Source organism: Armigeres subalbatus, chromosome 2, assembly GCF_024139115.2.
Source record: "Armigeres subalbatus isolate Guangzhou_Male chromosome 2, GZ_Asu_2, whole genome shotgun sequence".
NCBI lineage: Eukaryota > Metazoa > Arthropoda > Insecta > Diptera > Culicidae > Armigeres > Armigeres subalbatus.
In genome coordinates, this window is record NC_085140.1 from 187,109,860 (window position 1) to 187,132,737 (window position 22,878).

The 22,878-nt window shown below is 40.7% G+C and overlaps 1 protein-coding gene across 6 annotated transcripts in view; it reads right to left on the reverse strand.

The window, feature by feature from the left end:
* Positions 1 to 12,065: 12,065 nt before the first annotated feature.
* Positions 12,066 to 22,878, reverse strand: part of LOC134211388 (glutaminyl-peptide cyclotransferase-like) — a 36,692-nt gene continuing 25,879 nt past the window's right edge. For all 6 annotated transcript variants that reach the window (XM_062688193.1, XM_062688190.1, XM_062688192.1 and 3 more), the window contains 2 exons: positions 12,552 to 13,341; positions 12,066 to 12,489 (listed from right to left, as the gene is read on the reverse strand). In XM_062688193.1, the coding sequence (XP_062544177.1) occupies positions 12,302 to 12,489; positions 12,552 to 13,341 (978 nt within the window). In that variant the 3' untranslated portion in view covers positions 12,066 to 12,301. The remainder of the gene's footprint in view (positions 12,490 to 12,551; positions 13,342 to 22,878) is intronic.

The window sequence follows — 22,878 nt, forward strand, 5'->3', positions numbered from 1 at the left end:
TCGGTCTGTCTAAACGTGACGATCCTTATCCGAAATTCCATATCTACTATTAATTCGTACATATAGTGTTGATTTTGTTCCAATCTACACCAGCTTTTGGATTTCCCTGGCATTTCGGTGCAGGAAGGGGTATGGGCGCGTTCTACCAGGTTGGTCGAGGCAGACTTCGTTCAAAAATGCCTGAATAAAATGTAGAGCATTTGGGTTTTTTTTAGAAAGATATTTCGTTTAATGTAGAAATAGTTTATTTACAGAATACAGTCAACTTTTGCTCGTTGGGCTAAACGCGTAGCCCATCTAATGAAAGACTTTCGTTAGTTGGGCTGAGATTTCATCTGTCAAATCAGCGAATACAATAGAAATTCAGAGCTGCCAACTGCGAAAAAGAAAAAAAAATTGCCGTTGATGTCATAATTTGACGCCCACCTTCGTTTTAATTGGGCTACAGCCCAACTAACGAGCGCCCAACTAAAGCCCATCTAAAGATAGCCCAACGAGTGAAATTTGACTGTACTCCAATGATATGGAAATGCTAATAACGTTTTCCAAATTTGGACTTACATTTTCATGATAGAATTAGAGGCGGAAGTATAGATGTTTTAAGGTCACTCCTGACAGAATCCAAGTTTCAAAGTGCTCGCGTTTTCGGGGGCACACACCACTCGATACGGAAGCAACGCACAACTGTCATTCTTATTTTTTCACGCATGCTGCGACGCAGCAAAGCTGAATCAACAAAAATGACAGTTGTCCGCCGCCTCCGTATCGACACCACTCGAAAACGAGAGCACTTTGAAACTTGGATTCTGTCAAGAGTGACCTTATCTTTCCTAATGCATTGCAAAATGCATTTTCCAATGCATTAGAAAAAAGTTACACATTGTGCATTGGGGTCCATTTGGACCCAAGATTTCATCACTATCACAAAAACTCAAATTTCAACCGATTGTTGATCTTTAGGCATCAAACAAAAGCTGTAGGTTTCTAGAATAAGACGTGGTGATTCATCCAAATTGACCTCTGTTAATTCGAAATGAAACGAAATATAAATTTACTTTCGAGACTTCAAAACGATACAAAATCAAGGTCCATATAATTCGAAATTTTACGAAACAAAACTTTTTTTTTTCTGTGGAATTTTGATTAAATTGGTTTTACATTATGTACGCAATTCTGATTTCATTTTTGCCTTTCTCGTACAACAAAGTTGTACCGGAAGGCTATCATTTCACTCCAAAATCGAACTTTTTATAGAAGCCTTGGAGACCCATGATGTTATATACCAATCGACTCACCTCGTCGAACTGAACAAATGTCTGTCTGTCCGTGTGTATGTGTGTGTGTGTGTGCACACGAAAACCGAAAAATATTAGCCAACTTTTCATATAGTAATTCTTAACCGATTTTCTCCCAACAAGTTGCATTCGACAGGGGATAAAGCCTTGTTGATCACTATTGAATTTGATAACGATCGACCATTGCGTTTAAAAGTTATTTAAAAAATGGTATCGAACTATATAAGCGGCATATAAGGTTGGTGTCTTGGCTAAATGCGAGAAAGGCAGTATCACCACTCGGTGAATTAAGTTGGGTTTTTTAAAATCAAATTACTGCTTTGCGACCAATAGAGTTATAGTAACAGAAGAAGCAGTCTGTGATAAATTGCCGCATTCCCGTTTATATATTATTGGCGATAAGGTAATACCCCAGCATTAATGCCGCTTTCAAAGCAATTCATTGTTAAGTGTGTGCTTTCGAATTTGATCGAGTTCAGTTTTATATCAGTAAGTAACAGAAATAGTGGGATTTTTTGTGTTCGGATTCAAATTCTGTATCCTTAAGAATTATGTAATTACGCAGAAGCATACTTCATATTGTCCTATCAGCGTGGTTTTATTGTTTTGAGCTATCTCAAAACCAAAAAATTGATGCATAGATTTTATTATTTATCTAGTGGAAAACTCATTTAAATATCCACACCGGTCAGGCGTATAGTCAATGTTCGTCAAACTGCTTGACTGGTGTGTACGTGTACGCAGATTAAGAGTTGATAATAGCATACATTTGCTCACCAGAAGAATCCTCTGCATCTTTTTAAAATACATGAAGATATGTAAATATATGTATTTCAGATTGTATTTCAGAAATGCAATCGCGAAGTTTTAACGGCAGCAGTTTGCCAAGTAAGGAGAAATATTTTTTTCCTTGCTCATATAAACAGTTGTACCAAAGGCTATAATTTCCCTCCAAATTCAACCTTTTTATAGAATGCTCCAAGATCCATAGTCTTATATTCAATCAGCTCGACGAATTGCTATTAGGAGAGGAAAATTAGTTTGACACTCATTATAATAAGAGACCGAGGAATGCTCTGCATCTCCGTGAGCACCACGGGAAAGGAATCGTTGGTTAGTTAAAACGGTAATTCAAGTGAAGCCACCTTTGTAAGCGACTAAATATTTATTGTAGACGAAGTTATTTTGAAAACTCCAAGACGAAAACCGTGTTTCAAATCAATACAACGCAAAATCAATGTGCTTCGTTTAAGCTCCTACAACATGATCAATTCTGCACTAAATAATTTTGTGCTCTTCAAGCACACATTAATGCTGGTGTGATTAGCATCAACACGATCGACACACTGATTAAATAAATTTCTGCTCTGAGAGGCAGACTTTTTTTTAGTTCCAAGAAGCGTGACTAGCAGCAACACGATCGATATTGTGCAAAACGTCAAAAAATATCTCAAAATATAAATTTAAATCTTAGGGTCTGTACCGTGACCTGCCCTAATTCCGCGCATTGCCTAATACCGTGGATTTTATCCAAATTGATACATATAGAGGTACTGTCTGTCATACACATCACATTATTTGGTGAAATGCACAAATATATTGCAGAAAATGTTAGCAAATTATTATTGTGGGTATTTGTGACGTAAATTAGGCGCTAAAAATAAATGTGAAAATGTATGGCTGAACCAGCCATCCGGAGGAAAAAGCGCCAGCAGGAAGATCGAAACCGTGAAGAGACGGAGCAACTGTACCGCGCTAATAACACACGAAAGTTCTATGAGAAATTAAACCGTTCACGTAAGGGCCACAGCCTGATATGTGCAAGGACATAAACGGGAACCTTCTTACAAACGAGTGTGAGGTGATCCAAAGGTGGCAGCAGCACTACGAAGAACACCTGAATGGCGATGTGGCAGACGAAGATGGTGGTATGGTGATGACCTGGGAGAACGCGCCCAGGACATATTTTTACCGGCTCCGGATCTCCAGGAAATCCAGGAGGAGATTGGCCGGTTGAAGAACAACAAAGCCCCTGGGGTTGATCAACTACCAAGAGAGCTATTTAAACACGGTGGTGAGGCACTGGCTAGAGCGCTGCACTGGGTCATTACCAAGATTTGGGAGGAGGAAGTTTTACCGCAGGAGTGGATGGAAGGTGTCGTGTGTCCCATCTACAAAAAGGGTGATAAGCTGGATTGTAGCAACTATCGCGCAATCACATTGCTGGACGCCGCCTACAAGGTACTCTCTCAAATTTTATGCCGTCGACTAGCACCAACTGCAAGGGAGTTCGTGGGGCAGTACCAGGCGGGTTTTATGGGCGAACGCTCCACCACGGACTAGGTGTTCGCCATTCGCCAAGTACTGCAGAAATGCCGCGAATACAACGTGCCCACACATCACCTATTCATCGACTTCAAAACCGCATATGATACAATCGATCGGGACCAGCTATGGCAGCTAATGCACGAACACGGATTTCCGGATAAACTGACACGGTTGATCAAAGCGACGATGGATCGGGTGATGTGCGTAGTTCGAGTTTCAGGGGCATTCTCGAGTCCCTTCGAAACCCGCAGAGGGTTACGGCAAGGTGATGGTCTTTCGTGTCTGCTATTTAACATCGCTTTGGAAGAAGTAATACGAAGAGCAGGGATTAACACGAGTGGTACAATTTTCAATAAGTCCGTCCAGCTTTTTAGCTTCGCCGACGACATAGATATTATGGCACGTAACTTTGAGAAGATGGAGGAAGCCTACATCAGACTGAAGAGGGAAGCTAAGCGGATCGGACTAGTCATCAACAAGTCGAAGACAAAGTACATGATAGGAAGAGGTTCAAGAGAAGACAATGTGAGCCTAGAGATGTCGTAAAATCCCGATTAATCGATTAGTTACTAATCGATTACTCTTGATTCTTGTCGATTATTGAATCGATTAATCATTGTATAGTAATCGATTCAAAATTAATCGATTATCACAACGATGAATCGATTAATCGAAATAATCAATTAATTTTCGACATCCTTATGATGTCGTAAAATTCTGATTAATCGATTAGTAACTAATCGATTACTCACGATTCCTCTCGATTATTGAATCGATTAATCGTTGGGTAATAATCGATTCAAAATTAATCGATTATCACAACGATGAATCGATTAATCGAAGTAATCGATTAATTTGCGACATCTCTATGTGAGCCACCCACCGCGAGTTTGCATCGGTGGTGTTGAAATCGAGGTGGTAGAAAAATTTGTGTACTTGGGCTCACCAAGCTGACAATCTACAAAACGCTCATTAGACCGGTAGTCCTCTACGGACACGAGACCTGGACGATGCTCGTGGAGGACCAACGCGCACTTGTAGTTTTCGAAAGGAAAGTGCTGCGTACCATCTATGGTGGGGTGCAGATGGCGGACGGTACGTGGAGGAGGCGAATGAACCACGAGTTGCATCAGCTGTTGGGAGAACCATCCATCGTTCACACCGCGAAAATCGGACGACTGCGGTGGGTCGGGCACGTAGCCAGAATGTCGGACAGTAACCCGGTGAAAATGGTTCTCGACAACGATCCGACGGGCACAAGAAGGCGAGGTGCGCAGCGGGCAAGGTGGATCGATCAGGTGGAAGATTACTTGCGGACCCTCCCTAGACTGCGTGGTTGGCGACATGTGAACGATTGCATCATGGCGTCACACGGCCATCCCGTGTTCAAATGGCGAGTGAAGTTTCATGAGGGCAATGTTTACATTTTTTTTATATGGAGTTTTTGGTTCGTGCAATCGTCTGTAGCCATGGACCGAGCCGAATGGAGAAGATTTTATATACCGCACAGGCCACTTCGGCCTTAGCCTGAATAAATAAATAATAGTAGCGGACACCATCCTTCACAACCGGTACCAAATAGTTCTTCATGAAAAGTTGCTAATTTTGAGAAATCTTGCCTTAGATGTCTTTCGCCATACAATTTTCTGGCGGATAACTCATGCTGGCTATTTTGCGCATATACTATTTAGTGCCTGGATGTGACAGCGGCGGGTAGAAAATCAGCCACTGCCAATAATTCATTGTCTTTTAATCTACTTAGACACTGGATTGGATATCATCTATCTAAAATCTAAATAAATGTGAAGTAAATTATTTGAAAAACCAATTAACGCTTATAAACCGTCAATATTGAGAAGTTGCTAAACTTCCCAAGGAAATTATTCTTTTTTGTGTAAATAGTAATATTTGATGACGTTTTTTTAGAATGACCTAATAATTTTGACCTTCAAATTTCTAACCAAATTTTTAACTCAAATTTCTAACCCGAAAAATCAAACTATTTTCGGCTAAAACGAGTTTTGACGTTCTAAAACGCATTTTAAAATTGACGTCCTATATTCCTTGCCGGGTGAAATAAAAAAGCATTACGCAGCCCCCATTTTGTTTTCGCGCTGCCGTCAGGGCCAATTACATTTACACTCTGAGCCTGTTGTCTCAAATACTGAGTCGGATAGAGTCGGATTACTTAAAAAAAAACCCAGATTAATCCACCTAGCGTTGGTGATGCCTTTCTCGCATTTAGTTAAGACACCAACCTTATATGGGGTATATATCGTCCGATGTACCATTTTCTTCATAACTTTTAAACGCAATGACCGATCGTTATAAAATTCAATAGTGATAAACAAGGCTTTGTCCCCTGTCGAATGAAACTTGTTGCGAGAGAATCGGCTAAGGATTACTATACGAAAAGTTGTCTAATGTTTTTATAGCTTTTGTGCACACACATACACACACACATACACACACACATACACACATACATACACACGGACAGACAGACATGTGCTCAGCTCGTCGAGCTGAGTCGATTGGTATATAATACTATGGGTCTCAGAGTCCTCTATAAAAAGTTCGTTTTCGGAGTGAAATGATAGCCTTTCGGTACAACTTAGTTGTACGAGAAAGGCAAAAAGGATGAATTAATGATATGGAAATGCTAATATAATCTTCCAAGCTTAGACGTACATGTTCATGATAGAATTAAAGGCGAAAGTCTACATTTGATAATTCCGTTAGGATACGGCAGGATGAAGAATGTTCTATAGAAGTGGATTTGAAACGAGTGAAGGGCAATATTTGTCATGATATTTTTCCCTCCCTCTTCATATGGGAAAACGAAACGAAACGAGGTTAAGAAATCAAATTTGACCATTCTCAAATTCCGCGGAATTTCGTTTCGAACCACCTGGAACGAGAATTTTCGAAATACCGCATATGCTTAGAAAAAGAAGAAGAAAAGTGCTCATCACACGATGTGAAGATTGTTATCGGGGATGCAAGCGCGCAGATTGGGGGAGGAAGCTTATTCCGCCATGTGCAAAGGGACCATTCTTAGCCGTGCGCTGTCGTAATCTGAAAAAGTGACTTATGCGCCAAAAGTTAAAGAGTACGACGAGTAGAGTCCGAAAACACTAATACATATTGCAAAATTCAGGGGATTTTCAGGTTGGAAATTTTCTCGGCTTCCCTGGGCATGAAAGTATTATCATCGTGTTAGCCTTATGAATGTGCTTATGATATACGAATGCAAAAATGGTAATTTGGCTTAGAAACCTCACAGTTAATAACTGTGGAAGTGCTGAATGAACAGCTGCGTGGTGGAATGTCCCAGTGGGAGATGGAATGCCAATAATGATAAGAAGCCCTGTGTAATAATTAGGGCGCGACTATCCAGCGCCAAGAATTCACGAAATAATAGAACGCAGCCTTCCAATATTCAACGTTTAGCAGTCGAAGGGAATACTGAATATGAGATGCTAACGGATGTGGCGACGTCAACCGATTGTGGGAGAATATCCATGAAACTGTGACTATAATGCTGTCCAATGAGCAGCTCGAAGTAGCTCGGAGTTATAGCCATCCCTTTCATGCTCATTTGTTGACAAAAAAGAACGAGCAGGACGGGAGCAACTTCGAGCTACTTTGAGCTGCTCATTGGACAGCACTTATAACAGCGCAGGAAGGGCAGGAAGTGCTAGGCACTGCACAGTGACGCCAACGAAATGGTTGCAGAACATAGAAACGATATGCGAAGTTTCTACGCGACTGTTAATGGCACGATGCATATGCCTAGAGGGGAATTTGTTGACATACAAGACAATGGTCACATAATAGGCATTTGCCGTGGAATGTGGTCCAACCATGATTTTGAAACGCCAGCTAACCTAGCGGTAAAAGTAAAGCTTTACTGAACAACGCGCATAAAACAGAGCAGGATCGCATGTTTTGCTGTTTCTTTCGCCTTGGATATCCGGGGTGTTGATATCGTCGATTGTTGATACACAAAGATCCTACTGTTGGGCAGAGCGAACGAAGAGAGGAATATTCTGAAGAACGCGAAATAAATACACGTGTGTATGGTTGAAGTAACAAAAGCTAACTGCAGTTTTATTCAAATTATATCATTTAGTGTCTGCTCACTAGAGCAGTGTTGCTGGTTTTTCATACGGTGTTTGTCGAGCAGATAGGGCTCAACACTCCTCCTCAACGTTGAAAGATCTGATGCCAATAGCGGTCTTCATCTGGACCAACTTCACAGCACTCAGCGGTTTCGTCAATAGATCGGCTTGCATTAGTTCAGTTGGGCAATAACAGATTTTAATTACACCATCGCGCACCAGGTCCTTAATATAGTTGTACTTAGTGTCGATGTGCTTCGATTTCTTCTCAGTTCGATCAGCTTGCGTCAGAGCTATGCAGCTAAGATTGTCTTCCCATACAACTATAGGTAGATTCTCCGGTTTACCAATGTCAGACAGTAGCTTTCGGAGCCACTGAACTTCCTGCAGACACTCAGCGAGAGCGACGTATTCGGCTTCTGTACTAGAGAGTGCCACACATTTCTGCTTGCGACATCCCCAGCCTATCGCGCCATCTCCGAGCTTGAACATATATCCTGACGTTGATTTTCGGTCACGAACATCGCCGGCCCAATCCGCATCAACAAAACATTCGAGATTAGCACCACCATTTCCAAGACACAACTCTTCATCTGACGTCTTCTTCAAGTAGCGAAGCACACGTTTTGCCTCGTTCCAGTCTCGCTGCGAAGGCTCCGTCACTCTGCGTCCCAGAATAGAAGAAGCTATCGAAATATCGGGGCGACTATGCACTGCAAGATATAACAAAGCTCCAACAAGCGACTGGTACTGCTCTGCAGGCGCCGGCTTCTTATTATCCTCCTCCTCTTGTTGGATATAGCCCGGATCCATGGGAACTTTGGACGTTTTAGCATCGGACATTTCGTACCGATTCAAAATAGTGTTTATGTACGCTTTCTGGCCAATGTAGTATCTTCCGTTTCGCAATCGTACCTGAACTCCAAGGAAAAACTTCAGGGTACCCAAATCAGTCAGTTTAAACTTTGCTCTAAGGCCCTTGACGATATCGGAAAACTCCTGCTCAGTGTAGCAAATAACAATGACATCGTCCACGTAGACGAGTAAGAAGATGGTCTTACTTCCGCATTGTTGCATATACAAACATGGGTCTGCAGCAGACTGTGTGAAGCCCATCGTTTTTAGCACATCGTCCAAACACTTATTCCATACATAGGCGGCTTGTTTCAGCCCGTACAGACTACGTTTTAGCAAACACACCATCTTTGGATTCCCGTTGTCGTAACCGGCAGGCTGACGCATTAGTATTTCCTCTCGCAGTTGACCGTATAGATAGGCGGTTTTAATGTCAATATGTTTCACCAGCATACCGCGCTCACTGGCAACAGATAACAATGCCCGAAACGTTATTTGCTTCACAACTGGCGCAAAAACCAAGTCATACTCACTCCCGTATTTTTGGCAGAATCCCCGCGCCACGAGACGCGCCTTATAACGCACCAGTTTTCCGTTTTCGTCGGTCTTGCACTTGAACACCCACTTTGAACCAATTATTCGACGACCCGGGGGTGCTTCAACGAGTTCCCAAGTACCATTGTTCAAGTGGGAATCCATCTCGTCGTCCATTGCTTTTCGCCACTCGACTGCATTCAATCCGGAAATTGCCTCTTTGAACGTTCTCGGCTCAGTGCCATCAAACTTCACCGCATTTGCTTCCTCGCCGTATCTGTTTGGAGGAACACCTGCTGTTGCTCTTGTAGTACGTCGTACCAGCACCTGTGCATCTACTTGCTGATCTTCAACAAGATTATCCTCAGCATCCTCGAATCCCAAAAATTCATCATCGGAATCTTCATCTGGAATATGGCTCGCAATTGACCAATCCACCTCTCCAGTGGGTGAAGGCCGTTCGGAATCACTCATCGTTTGTTTTCGAGTAAATTTCTCCTCCTGAGCCTTTGAACCATCCCCGAGTTCCAGAAAACGAACGTCACGGCTGATTTTGATTTCACCGCTTTTCATATCAAGCATTCTGTAGGCTTTGTGCTCAGCTGAATAGCCCACGAAAACCATTTTGACAGCTTTGGTGTCAAATTTCTTTCGCTTCACTGCGGGCACCATCACATAACCACTGCAACCGAAAACTTTCAAGTGGTGCAAGTCCGGTTTTCGACCAAACCATATTTCATATGGGGTTCGATCTGTAGCCACTGTCGGCAAGCGATTCTGGAGGTAACAAGCCGTGTTAACCGCCTCTGCCCAATATCTTTTGTGCATGCCGGCATCTATTAACATGCAGCGACCCATGTCACCTAGTGAGCGATTTCTTCTCTTTGTTATGCCGTTCTGCTGTGATGAGTATCCTGCTGTAAATTCCGCCTTGATGCCATCTTCACTGTAGAACCGCCGAAGAGCCTTACTAGAGTACTCCCCGCCCCGCCCGGAGCGAATAATACAGGGCTTGCCTCCGAATTGATTTTCGACCATTCTCACGTACTCTCTTATTTTAGTGGGGACCTCCGACTTTTCTTTCAGAAAATATACATACATGTACTTGCTATGGTCGTCTATCGTTGACATGAAATAGCGACATCCACCCTGCGTGACGTGCTCCATGGGACCACATACATCAGTATGCACTATGTCAAGTACCTTGTTGGACTTCTTCTGTGCAGCCTTCGGAAAAGATGGTCGACTCATTTTTCCCTCTATGCAGCATTCGCAAGTCAAACGTAATCCACAATCAGAGATTTCCACTCCGGACGCCAACTCGTTCCGCCGGATTTCGTCCAGCACTTCAGGGCTCCTATGCCCAAGCCGGCGGTGCCATGTGTGTTGGCAATTGTTTGTATGTTCATGAGTCTCTACTTTAGCGACATGATCGTTGATAACCTTCAACCAATACATATCACCACATCTGTCACCGAAGGCAACAACCGTGCTTCCGTACATCAATTTACACCCGACGATATCGAATACGGCCCGAACACCTTTGGACGCCAATTTGCTTATCGAGATGATGTTTCCTTCCAGCGTTGGAACGTAGAGAACACCGCTTAATGTAAGCTTAACGGGTTGATTTTCATCGTCAACACAGTCAATTAAACATTCCCCAACGCCTTCCACGCGATTTTCCGTTCCGTCAGCAACAACAACATTTGATCGAGAAACGTTTTCCAAACGAATGAACGCGCTTTGATCATTTGACATATGCGATGTTGCTCCAGTGTCAATTAACCACGAACGAACGGACCCCGACTGTTCGAGTTTTTCGCGCACTTTGAACGTGAACGACTTGCTGTCGCTTTCGCGCACTTTTTTCAGCTTCTGATCTTCTTTTTGCTTCGGCTTTTTCTTCTTATCAGCTTCGTCGCCATTTTGGTTCTTCTGTGCTAAGAGCCTGCACTGTTTCTTTTTATGTCCGATTTTGCCGCAAAAGTAGCAGCCACCGGGTTTCTGCTTACCATCTACTTTCAGCACACGCTCATCCGATGATTTTCCGCCGTAAAGTTTCTCACTTTCGTCAACAAGCTTGGACTTAACCAGTTCCATGGTCAGATCGTTATCCGATCGGCTTTCCAAGGCTGTCGTGAGAGCGTCAAATTCTTTCGGTAGACTCCTTAGCAACATTGCGACCTGCATGTACGGTGACAATTTTTCGCCGGATCCTTCTAGACGGGAATACAGCTCCTCGATTCCATATATGAATTCGTCCTTCCCGATAATTCATGCTGCAGATTTCTTTTAGTAGCGTAACTTTTCCGGTCCAAGTTGCTTTCTGATGATGCGCCTTGAGTGCATCCCACGTGTCTTTCGCTGTAACCTTTGTCATAATCAGATTGTGCTGATTGTCTTCAACTAGCGAAGCAATCGATGCCCTCGCTTTTGCGTCACCTTCCGTCCAAGCTTCAGTGACAGGGTTCGGTGCAACTCCCGGACTAACATATTGCCACAATCGTTCCCTCACTAACAGCATTTGAACTTTAAACGCCCACGCGCGATAATTGCGATTATTTAGACGCACAACTACGACTTTCGACAAATCCATTTTTCACTCTTCGCGAACCGTCCGGTACAGAAAGGAACAAAGGCCCATAACCTGTTGGGCAGAGCGAACGAAGAGAGGAATATTCTGAAGAACGCGAAATAAATACACGTGTGTATGGTTGAAGTAACAAAAGCTAACTGCAGTTTTATTCAAATTATATCATTTAGTGTCTGCTCACTAGAGCAGTGTTGCTGGTTTTTCATACGGTGTTTGTCGAGCTGATAGGGCTCAACACCTACTAAGCATGAGGGAGTATATAATCGAAAGAGCTACGGGGTCTAAAGTTTTTCTAGTTTTTCGGAAATCTTAGCATACAAAAAGGAAATGAACTGCTTTAAACAGCATGCCAAGGTAATTGAATTTTATTTATTTAAATATGTAAAAATGACGATAAAAATGCGTTTGTTTAAATAGTGCTTGGAATACTCATTAAAACAGTGTTTAAGCGTTGGATTTTTGAAGCAGCAGCTAACACTTCAATTTAATTTTTTTTTTCTTAGCCAAAAAGTCGAAAGCTGCTACTACAGTTTTTGTTGATTAGCGGGTGCAAATTCAGTCATATAAGACTAATCTAAACAGGAACTGAGTGGTTTGCCATATTTGCTGTTACAATATGTGAGGTATTCCAACATAAATACGCGCAAAATCATGTTAATGTTACCAACAGTTCGAAGGTTAACATTTTCCTCGGTGTCTTCCGGTTTGTGCCAATGTTTTGGGAATGGGACTGGTATTAGGTGAAGAATTGGAATATCTGTAATGGAAATCATTTGTTAGAGCTATTGGTTATTATCTATTTTATGATAGCTTTTATACTTCTTTTCAAAAAAGGTAAATGATCATCTTCTATCCTACTGAACGAAGACCGATCGACGAACATCTCGTTACTTTTAGGATCCTTCAACAAGAGCCGGTTTTTCCTGAGGTTTGACTCGATGTCGCTCAATCTGCGATGATAATTTTTTGTGTTATCGAAAAAGTTGTAAAATTTGGGGTTCTCTCCCCCGATCAAGTCCAGCAGAAGCATCAGTTGAATTCTGTCAATTTCACGCATTGACTTTCCTAAAGTTTTCGAAACGTACGGCATTGTGGTCCACTTGGTTGCAAGATGTCGGGATCCGTACAAAGAATCGGTTGCAGACCACTTTCTGAAGGCTTCCTCTCCATCGAAGAAGACCAGCATCAGACTAAGATCTGTGTTGTTCCGGAGCAAGTTTAGCGCAGATTCCGTAGTTTTCGCAAGATTCAACATCATCGCACAAGGCACGGCCGAATCTATGGCCCCAACGAAAGCATGCTCCCGGAAGTATTTACTGTCATAGTGGCATGCAAGAGTTAGGTATTTATCCGCATCCGGGTTAAGTTTCCCCACTATGTTAGAAAATTTCAGTCTTCCGAAATGGGGGGTCTTGTCGTTAAACTCGTCCAGTTCAACGGTGAACTGCAGCTGTTTCAGCTGCTCAACGATATATCGTTTGACTTCGTCATGCGTAGCGGTACCAACGATACGAGGCTTCAAAATTCTTTTCATCGTCTGGCGAAAGTGTGTGTCATTGTTTGACTTGGATACAACTCTCATTTGGTCAACGGTAAATTGGGCATCGATCTGTAAATAGAGTAACGGACAGTATGGTGAACCTGGATTAGAATTGCAAATTAAGTTTATGCTATTAATACTTGTATGTTCAGATGCTACAATTGAAACGTTACAATTCATTATAATTAATCAAAGCCGCAGAACGCATGGCGGTGTTTGGCTTCACCTAGCGGTGTGCCTTTCTCGTGCATGGAAGTAAAGTCCAAAAAGCGCACTGTTTGGGGATAGGCGCATTATGCACATTTGATTATACTCATTTTAAGAACCTCCGTGAAATGTGGTCAAAAGTAACTTGTTGCGACCAAATCGAATGACTATAAGTGCCAAAAAGTTTTTTTTTACTATTACAGATACGTTCCGATTTTGTCACGCTCCGATTTCGCCAACAAAATTATTCCGTTTAAAATTCAATCATTTTTTTTATAGATTTAGCTTTAAAAATAGAATAACTTGAGTTAGTTTTTGGCCAAATGTTGTACATATTTATAATATTTCAAGCACTGGCGGTAATAAGGCCGTATCTAAAAAGAGAGAATTCTCTTCACCAACTTCCGCTCAACGAAATGAAAGTGACAAGATCCGGGTTTGTTTGCACTGTATAACTTCAAGAATAAGGATTACACTGTTATCTGGCATTCTGATATATCTTAAAAAGCGTTGAAATATTTTTTTCGGATGTTTTAGACCGTTCAAACTGTTCTCGAGTACATGTCCTCGAATGTATCAGGAAATATGTCTACAAACAAAATGTCCTAAGCTGAGATATATGTCCACAAATATCTATGTGATCATAAGGCATAAATTGTTTGAGTTTTGAATGAAAGTAAATTATGTCAGGGTCTCCAAGACGTCCAGCAGTTCAGAACATGTGACTTATTCGATCAACCAAGCCTTGAATGACGTATTCGTGCATCGTTGAACATCTTAGCAGGTCCATTGAGCCGATAGAATTTCACTCATTACTTTTACACGCAACTACAGGTCTTTTTGTTTCTCCAAAACGTTGGTGAGTTCAAAATGCTTCAGAACATGTGATCTACCCGATTAACCAAGTGCTGAACGATATATCCGTCATCGTTCAACATGCCAGAAGGTTATTGATCCGATTGGATTTCACTCATTATTTCTACATGCTACTTTACGGTTCTCCAAAACGTCCTTGAGTTCGAAACATGCGATCTACCCCTTGAATTCAGAACATGTGATCTAGCCGATCAACAAGTCCTCAATTACGTACCTGTATATCGCTAAACATCCCAGCAGATCCGTCAAGCTGATGGAATGGTACTCACTACTTTTACAAGCTACTAAAGGCCTGTTCTGTTCTCCAAAACTTCCTGGAGTTACGAACATGCGATCTACCCGATCAACCAAATCCTAAATTATATATCCGTGCATCACTAAACATGCCAACAGTTCCATCGAGCTGGTAGGATAGCACTTATTTTTTTTACAAGCTACAGTGGAGCCTCCATAAGTTGATGTTCTAAGACTTGATATAGAATCGTTGAAACAAATAGCTAAAATATATTCATGGTTGCTCTGATAGTCCTTTCGAACAATTTTCCAGAAAGTATGTTCCACATCTGTATCCATCCACCGACTGTATTACATCGCTTCAAAACATCCTGGATCTCAGATCATTTCAATACCAAATTTTCAATTCCGAATTATGAATGATGTTAGATATGATCACTTGTACCAGCCACTGCAGACACTTACGGATGGCTAAAATATACTGAAAGTCGTATTGTTTGATGTAATCATCCAAGGATCCTATAATTTTTAACTGGATTTGATACGTACTGACGATGATAAAATTGCAAAAATCATGATTGATTTATTAGATACTTTGAACTGAATTCGAAAAGGTTTACATTCTTCCTATTGGATATACTGAGTATTGTTTATTGTGTGATATCATCAACAGATTACAATTGGCCCGTATACGCCGAAGGCAAGAACATTGCAAGTCATGATTGATTGATCTGGTAAATACCTTGAGCTGAACTTGAGAATGTTTTGGAGTACCTTGAACATCTCGAATTCGAGAAAATTTGGTTTCCATGGTGCGCATACGCTTATTGAACCAGGTTAGGTAAATATCGATGTTGAGTACATTGCAAAAAGACTTGGTTGTTCGGTAGATACTTTGCGTTGAACTTGGGAACGTTTTGAAGTACCTTGAGCATCACGTATTCGAGAAAATTGGATTTAAATGATGCGCATGTGCCTATTGGACTGGATTCGGTATATGCCGATGATGAAGACATTGCATAAGCCTTGGTTGGTCTGGTAGATATCGTGGACTGAAATCTAGAACGTTTTGGAGAGCCTTGAGTATCACTGTCTCAACGATCAAGATGACCAAACTTGATTGAGTGTTTAGATTTATTAAACAATGTGGTACAGGCTCCAAATATTTTAGTTTCATTTGCATGCTGTCAGAAGCAAAATCTTCCAAAGGTTTTGGATCTCTTGCTCTTCAGGGTATAGTCAAACTTGACTTCCAATATTTTTTCTGGGTAGCCGACATCATGATGAACATTTTTGCTGAAGAAACCGGGGACCTAGCTCTCTTCTGGGATTTTTCACAGCCAATCTAAAACGTTGGGCATATATGATCCATCAGTCGCGAAAGGATTTACAGATGCCACCTTATCTTAGGAAACGTCCATAAATTACTTCACGTGCCTCCCACTAGCATATTAATGTGGTTTATGGATAGTCCCATAGTATTTTAAAAATGTTAGAACCTGAAAATCTAATATTTTCCCAGCAAAACATTATTTTGACTAGAATTTTAGCTAAAAAAAATCGTCAAAGAAAATTATTCCGATTTTGTCAACTGAAACTCACGGACCGTGTTGATAAAAACGAAACATATATGTACAGGGGTTAGACAAAAAGGTTGAGATAGGTAAAAATAAGTCGAAATTCAAATCAGCATAACTTTGCGTATAATAATCCGATTTTGATAAAACCAAGATCATCCGAAGCGGACACTCTTCTACTATAGTGTCCTCCTGCAAAACCTGAGATTGGTTCTTGGCCACCGGAAATGTTCCGGGTTTTCCGAGGGTATGTTCAAGATTAATTTTTTCCACTGCTTGTAATTTTATGTGACGTTAACTTTCATCATGTTTTATACTTTCTCCGAAAACTAGAACTAATATGCCGGCCAATGGTGGCTGTAGATCGAGAATCCATCTAAACTACACAGAGATACGGCCATTTCCGTAAAAACGGTACCGGGAACATCATGAAATGATAACAGATCGGAATAATACAAATACCGTGAACCCCCGGTAATATGACCGTTTTTAATCTGAACACTTTTTAATTTGAACCCCGTTGGTTTGAACATCGTTCAAATTAAAAATGGTTCAAACGTCATTTACCACGTGGAATCGAGAGAAGAAAAATGGAACATCGTGAAATGGAACGCATAATCAAAACAAACCAGCAAAGAGAGCAGCCAGAAACCAGTTTTTCTGATGCTTATAGAGTAACCAGAAGTTCAAATTAAAAATGAACCCCGTTAATTTGAATGAGGTACCGTTCAAATTATCGGGGGTCCACGGTATGAGTATCTGACTTCATGGCTTTGCAAGACGATGATTACAGAAACATTTCCAGAATGATAGTGTCCACTGCCACCCTTATAGCAGGTTCCATGGGCCTTCCAGGAGGGGCCTGTTTTGGCACCATCTGGAACCATGCATATATGGGTGTCAAAATTCATGTTTTCCCAAGACGATGAATACAGGATCTTTATTAGAGATATATTTTGAGAACTGTAAGACTCTTTGGCCAGTTTGTAACAGGTTCCGGAAGTTCTGCGAAAGTGACATTTGTTCAGGGAGTATGGCCAATCCCGTACCGTTTTCACGAAAATGGCCATATCTCTGCGTTTACCTAATGGATTTTGGATCTATAGCCAGCATTGGCCAGCATATTACTTCTAGTTTCTGGGGAAAGCATAGAACATGATGGCAGTAAACGTCATTATAAAATGACAAGCAGCAGAAAAAATGCATTTTTCACATACCCTCGGAAAGCCCGGAACACCACCGATGGCCAAGGGCCAATCAGTGGTTTCGCATAGGGCCAGTATACTAGAAGAGTTTCCGCGTCCGATGGTCCCAGTTTGATCAAAATCGGATCATTCTACGCAAAGTTATGCTGATTTGAACTTCGACAAATTTTTGCCTATCTCAACCTTTTTGTCTAACCCCTGTATTTAATACGTTTCAAATAGGGTGGTCTAACCGGTAGTACCGAAACCGGTAATACCGGTATTACCCAGCCCGGTGGCATCCCTATCTCACACAATAGGTTTGTTTTGCAGCCAACATTGCGCGACCGTATCCCACTGACAGTTCTGTATCCTAATGAGAATCATATGTGATGTTTGTAAACAAAACACATACTATCATGAATTTTACACTGAGATGTTGACTGCAAGAACATGGCGTCGTGCCACCCACCTGGTATTACCGGCCAATTTTGGGTACCGAAAATACCGGCATTAGAGACGAAAAATACCGGTATTTACGGTATTTCAAATTTAATTCATTTTGAAAAGCTAGAGATAATGATTGAAATTTCGTTCGAGAAATGCTTTAGTTCACAAGATCCAAATTAATAATATTCCTACCTATGAACTGTTGATCCATTTGATTGAAATTTTGTATCACGGTTCGAAGTGGCCGTGGAAAAATGCAACAGAAACCTGCATGTTTGTGCAGGCACAAGGGATCGATTGTTAGCACGGCCAATGCCCTTACTAATAATATGATCAAGGATTGTAAATGCGCAAACATGTTTAGTGTAAGTATAATGTTAGAAAAATGGTAAGTAATTTATGTTGAATCTTAAATGCATTTCCATTGATTGATTTTATTACTAAATACGCGCCAGGATCAAATAATTGAATTTTGATCCAGGAAGTGTGAATGCACTTCAGATATCCTTATGATATGTGGGTGTAATCACGCGGGGTTTATTGTACACGACTATAGCTTTGGAATGCTTGCCTTCTTGAAATGGGCTATAGGAGTTACAATAGAGCTATCACCTTCTAGCTCCCGGATCTAAGATTCTTGCAATTATATAAAATCAAATTGGTTGCACGAATATTCTATCCATAATGCCACTGCCAGACAGTGGGAGTTAGATTGTAATAACACACACATAACACACACACATTTACGGTATTTCAAATTTTGCTGTCAGTCAACATCGTCATTAATCATACCTGTTGCTCCATTCCCTTAGCCATCTGTCAAACTGCGAATGACTTTTTCTTCAATGAACATTGTTGATAGCGTCGTGAATTTTCCCGCAATGTATGAAATTGTGAAAAAGGTACGAGCCGTAGTAGTTCTTTTCCGGAGACCACCTGTAAAGAACGATTTTCTGCAAAAAATATGTCCGTTCTGAATTCGGAAAAGAATTTGAAATAATTCAAGCCCTCGAACCTGTTTAAGCTGTTGTGGAACTACTGCTCTGTGAGTTCTGCACTTTATATGATGCCGACGTGGCGTTCCAATTTACGTTGGAACAATTATCAAATCAAACCACAGAATTTTCCGCCACTACTCGATGCTTTTAATTTTTAAGGAATGAATCCAAGAGAGACGATCCAAATACGCCGATCTTTTTCCTTTTTGAATAATTCTGCCGTGAAGCAAATAATCAGAAACGATTTTGGCATTTTCTTCGAGGCATACACAGCTACCTACTTTGATTAAGCAAGCGTATGGGATCATGAAGCGTCTTATGATTCCAAATAGGATCGTTGAAACTGAGACAACGACCAGAAGATGTCTTTATGGATTTTTTCATGTTTATCGGTTAAAAAACAACTTGTGAAGAGGCTGTAGCAGAGCAAAACACTTGCGTGCTGGTGGCAAATACGTTGACGACAAGATCCTTGCATACAATCCGTAAAGAATTCTCCTACTATGAATCGGAAGGGATTAGGGTCAAGTATTTGACACTGATTTTCGAAAGTCTCGGAACCATTCGTCCTACTTCGGTTGAACCAAAGGGGGCATTCTCAGTAGTTGGCAACATTGCTAACAAAATCCAATGCGGATTGGGACATGAGTCGCTCAGTATGTAATGTCTACTTAAGTTTCGCTTTCCCCTGCTCAACAAGCAATGATTTTAACATTTGAAGTTTGTCAACAAATGTTGTTTTTCATCCAAAAGTCCAATCAAAAGTTTTTCTTTTACTGCCTGAAATTCTACCGGTATTACCGGTATTGGATCCATCAAATACCGAATACCGGTATTTGACAAAAATGGCCAATACCGACCACCCTAGTTTCAAATTTAGTATTTTCTTCTGATTCCATACATAGTCTGATCTGGCCAATTTTTTCAACAGGGAATAATAGAACACCATAGGCGTAACTAGAGTCTCGGTCTAGGGGGGGCCATGGCACCAGCTGATGGGATGTAATTTTCAAAGGCGATTTAAAGCACTGTGCGCATGGATTGCAATAGAAATTGTTTGACAAAGTTTATCGCTCATTCGTCCTAGAACTAACATAAAAAAATCGCGAATAATACAATTGATTTCCAATGATGCTGTGATTGCTTCAAAACGCTGTGTCTGTGTCAACTTGTCTTCTCCATGTTACTAAATGTGGATAAGTGTGTAAGATAAGATTCAAGAATCTTCTTCGAATTATCTATAAATGAAATTCGATATGAGTGTATTTCTGAAAGATTTCAAGAATTTTCATGATTACTTAATGCATAAAGATCTCGATTTCTTGAAACTTGAAATGTTTGAAACTCTTTAGATGTGGAATAAATTCCACGAAATTTTGTCATAATCAATATAAGTATTCATGCAATTCCAAAATGTATGCTATGTGCTGAAATAGTTAAGTACCGATGAATACATATTTGGAATCCTAAAGTGTTTTTATGAGTCATAAATTCCATGAGTCATAAAATTATAAATATCATAAATCAAATTCCAGAATAACATATGGTTTTTGTAGTTAATGACGTTAGGAAGAGGCTTTATTATGGTTTTCTGAATAGGTGAGAGATTTCTCTGCAAAAATCAAAGAGACTTGAGAAGCAACCAAATCGATCTGAATTGTGCTGCAAAAGAAATGTTTTCTGATACGAACTGGTTTCCAAATCTTTTTTTTTTATCCTAAAAAAAACAAATTCTAACTAAAGCAGGCACAAAAGAGTTTTCCGATGATCCTTATGAAATCGCCAAAAAATTAAATGGAACAAGATCTTTTGAGGATTATAAAAATATTTCTCTATTGCAATCTCTGTTGTGAGTGCGAAGGTTGCCTAAGTTTTGTCCTAATACTTTCAATAGAATGCGTTGTTGATTTTTCTGTCATTGTAACAAAGATTCTTAAGTTTTATAATTTTATATCTTTCTGTGCCAGAATTATATAGCGAGAGCAAAAAGCTCCATAAGAATTTGATCAACTGTTTTGCGGCATACCTTGCTATTAACTCGAAGATTTTCGAAAGAATGGTCGTTCGAAATTTCATTGACCGGATTTGTGTACATGTGCTCATTTTGATGTAGTTGCTTCAGTCTTTTTTGAAGCGGATGGTAGTTTAATAGAACAGAAATATTTATATCTTAATACAATTATGTTTTTATGTTTCTGCGACCAGGATACTAGTCAAACAAATGCAGAACAAATTTATTATTTTAAAAATCGAGAAAATGTTCCCGGGGGTCCAACTTAAATATTTCGATGCTTTGCTGAATAAATGGTCATAGATGTGATAACGCAACAAAAAATATGTTTATAGAATTCATAATCAAAATTAAGAAATATGTAGGAAATACGTATATGAAATAAAAACTGACTAAGTTGGAATTACTTTTCAAAATTTTCTGGGGGGGGCCACAAGTAGGTCTGGAGGGGGCCAGGCCCCCCCTTATTTACGCCAATGTAGAACACGATTATCCGTCGAATGCAATTAGTTGCGAGTGAATCGAGTCCGGCCCGAGCGCACCGTTAGAATCTCTTCAACTTCTTCTTGTTTTCTTCTCGTTCTTCTGTCTTCTTCACAAGCTCAGACTCGACCGCAATGCGTTGGCAAGAGCACGCAACTACGCCTACGCAATGCGGTCGGGTCTGAGCTTGACGACCGACTGGCAAATAGCTTACACAACCTCACTTGATCAGTACAGTTGCTGATGAAGAATGTGTATAGCCGCCAGACATTCTAAATACTCACGCTCCTCTAATGTGGACGTGTACTATACACATGTGGAAGTATTGGCTGGAGAAATGGATTGCGAGTGATTTGACTATGCGTCCAATTTGGGAATCTCGAGCTCGTTCAGTAGCCGCTAGGTTGCGAAGGCCGACGGAGGTCCTTCGTAGCTTAGTTGGTTAAAGCACCAAACTAGCGTACTGTAGAGTCATGGGTTCGAGTCCCATCGAAGGGAAAGTGGTTACCTCCAATACATTTTGCAAATCAATATCTTCCACATAACGTACATATTCACATATGAGTTTTCATAACATTGTAAATCTCCGAGTATTTATCTTTCACTTGCATCTCAAATCCAGGCATTGTTGAGATGTTTGAGATGTAAGATCTCCAAATTGTCCTGAAGTTTGAGTAAAATGGTCTATCGAATCAATCAAGGCATCCATGATGCCCCCAGCCACGGTATAAACTCCTCCGAGTATTAATCTTTCTCTTGCGTCTCAAATCCAGGTATTTTAGATGTTGTAAGATCTCCAAATTGACCTGGAGTTGTTATGTCCTCCGAGTAGTTGTCTTTCACCTGCGTCTCAAACCCAGGCATAGGCGATGTTGTAAGATCTCCAAATGGTCCTGGAGTATGAGTAAATGGTCTATTGAATCTACCAAGTCTTTCATGATGCCCCAGCCGCGGTATCAACCCAATTATGTCCTCCGAGTATTTATCTTTCACTTGCGTCTCAAATCTAGGCATTTGAGTTGTTGTAAGATCTCCAAATTGTCATGGAGTTTGAGTAAAATGGTCTATCGAATCAACCAAGGCTTCCATGATGTCCTCTGCCGCGGTATCACCCCAATTATGTAGTCCGAGTATTTGTCTTTTACTTGCGTCTCAAATCCAGGCATATGAGATGTTGCTACTCAAATGTGAATCTGGTAGAAATATATTAAATTTGAGAAATATGCACCAAAGAAGTTCCAAGTGTGTTGTGAAAATCGTGAGGTTATTTCCGATTCATGTCAACCAAGATCTTCACGAAAGGAATTTGTTAAAATGCGAAAGGCTAACCTCAAGTAAAGAGTACAGAATTGAAGAGTATTGAAACCAGAACCACGTCTGTTGGTAAGTGTTGATACCATCCGGTGACAAAAACAGTGTACAGCCTCAGTTTCATCACATGACAAAGAATATTTTTAATGTTTCTCAATGTCAGGGAGAATAATGAGCGATAAGGGCGTCGATGATGGTTGTTAAATCCGTTTATGATTGTTAAAACAGCCTTGCGACCCTTCGAGGTGAAGTCTCAATAAAAAAATGTAGAGCAA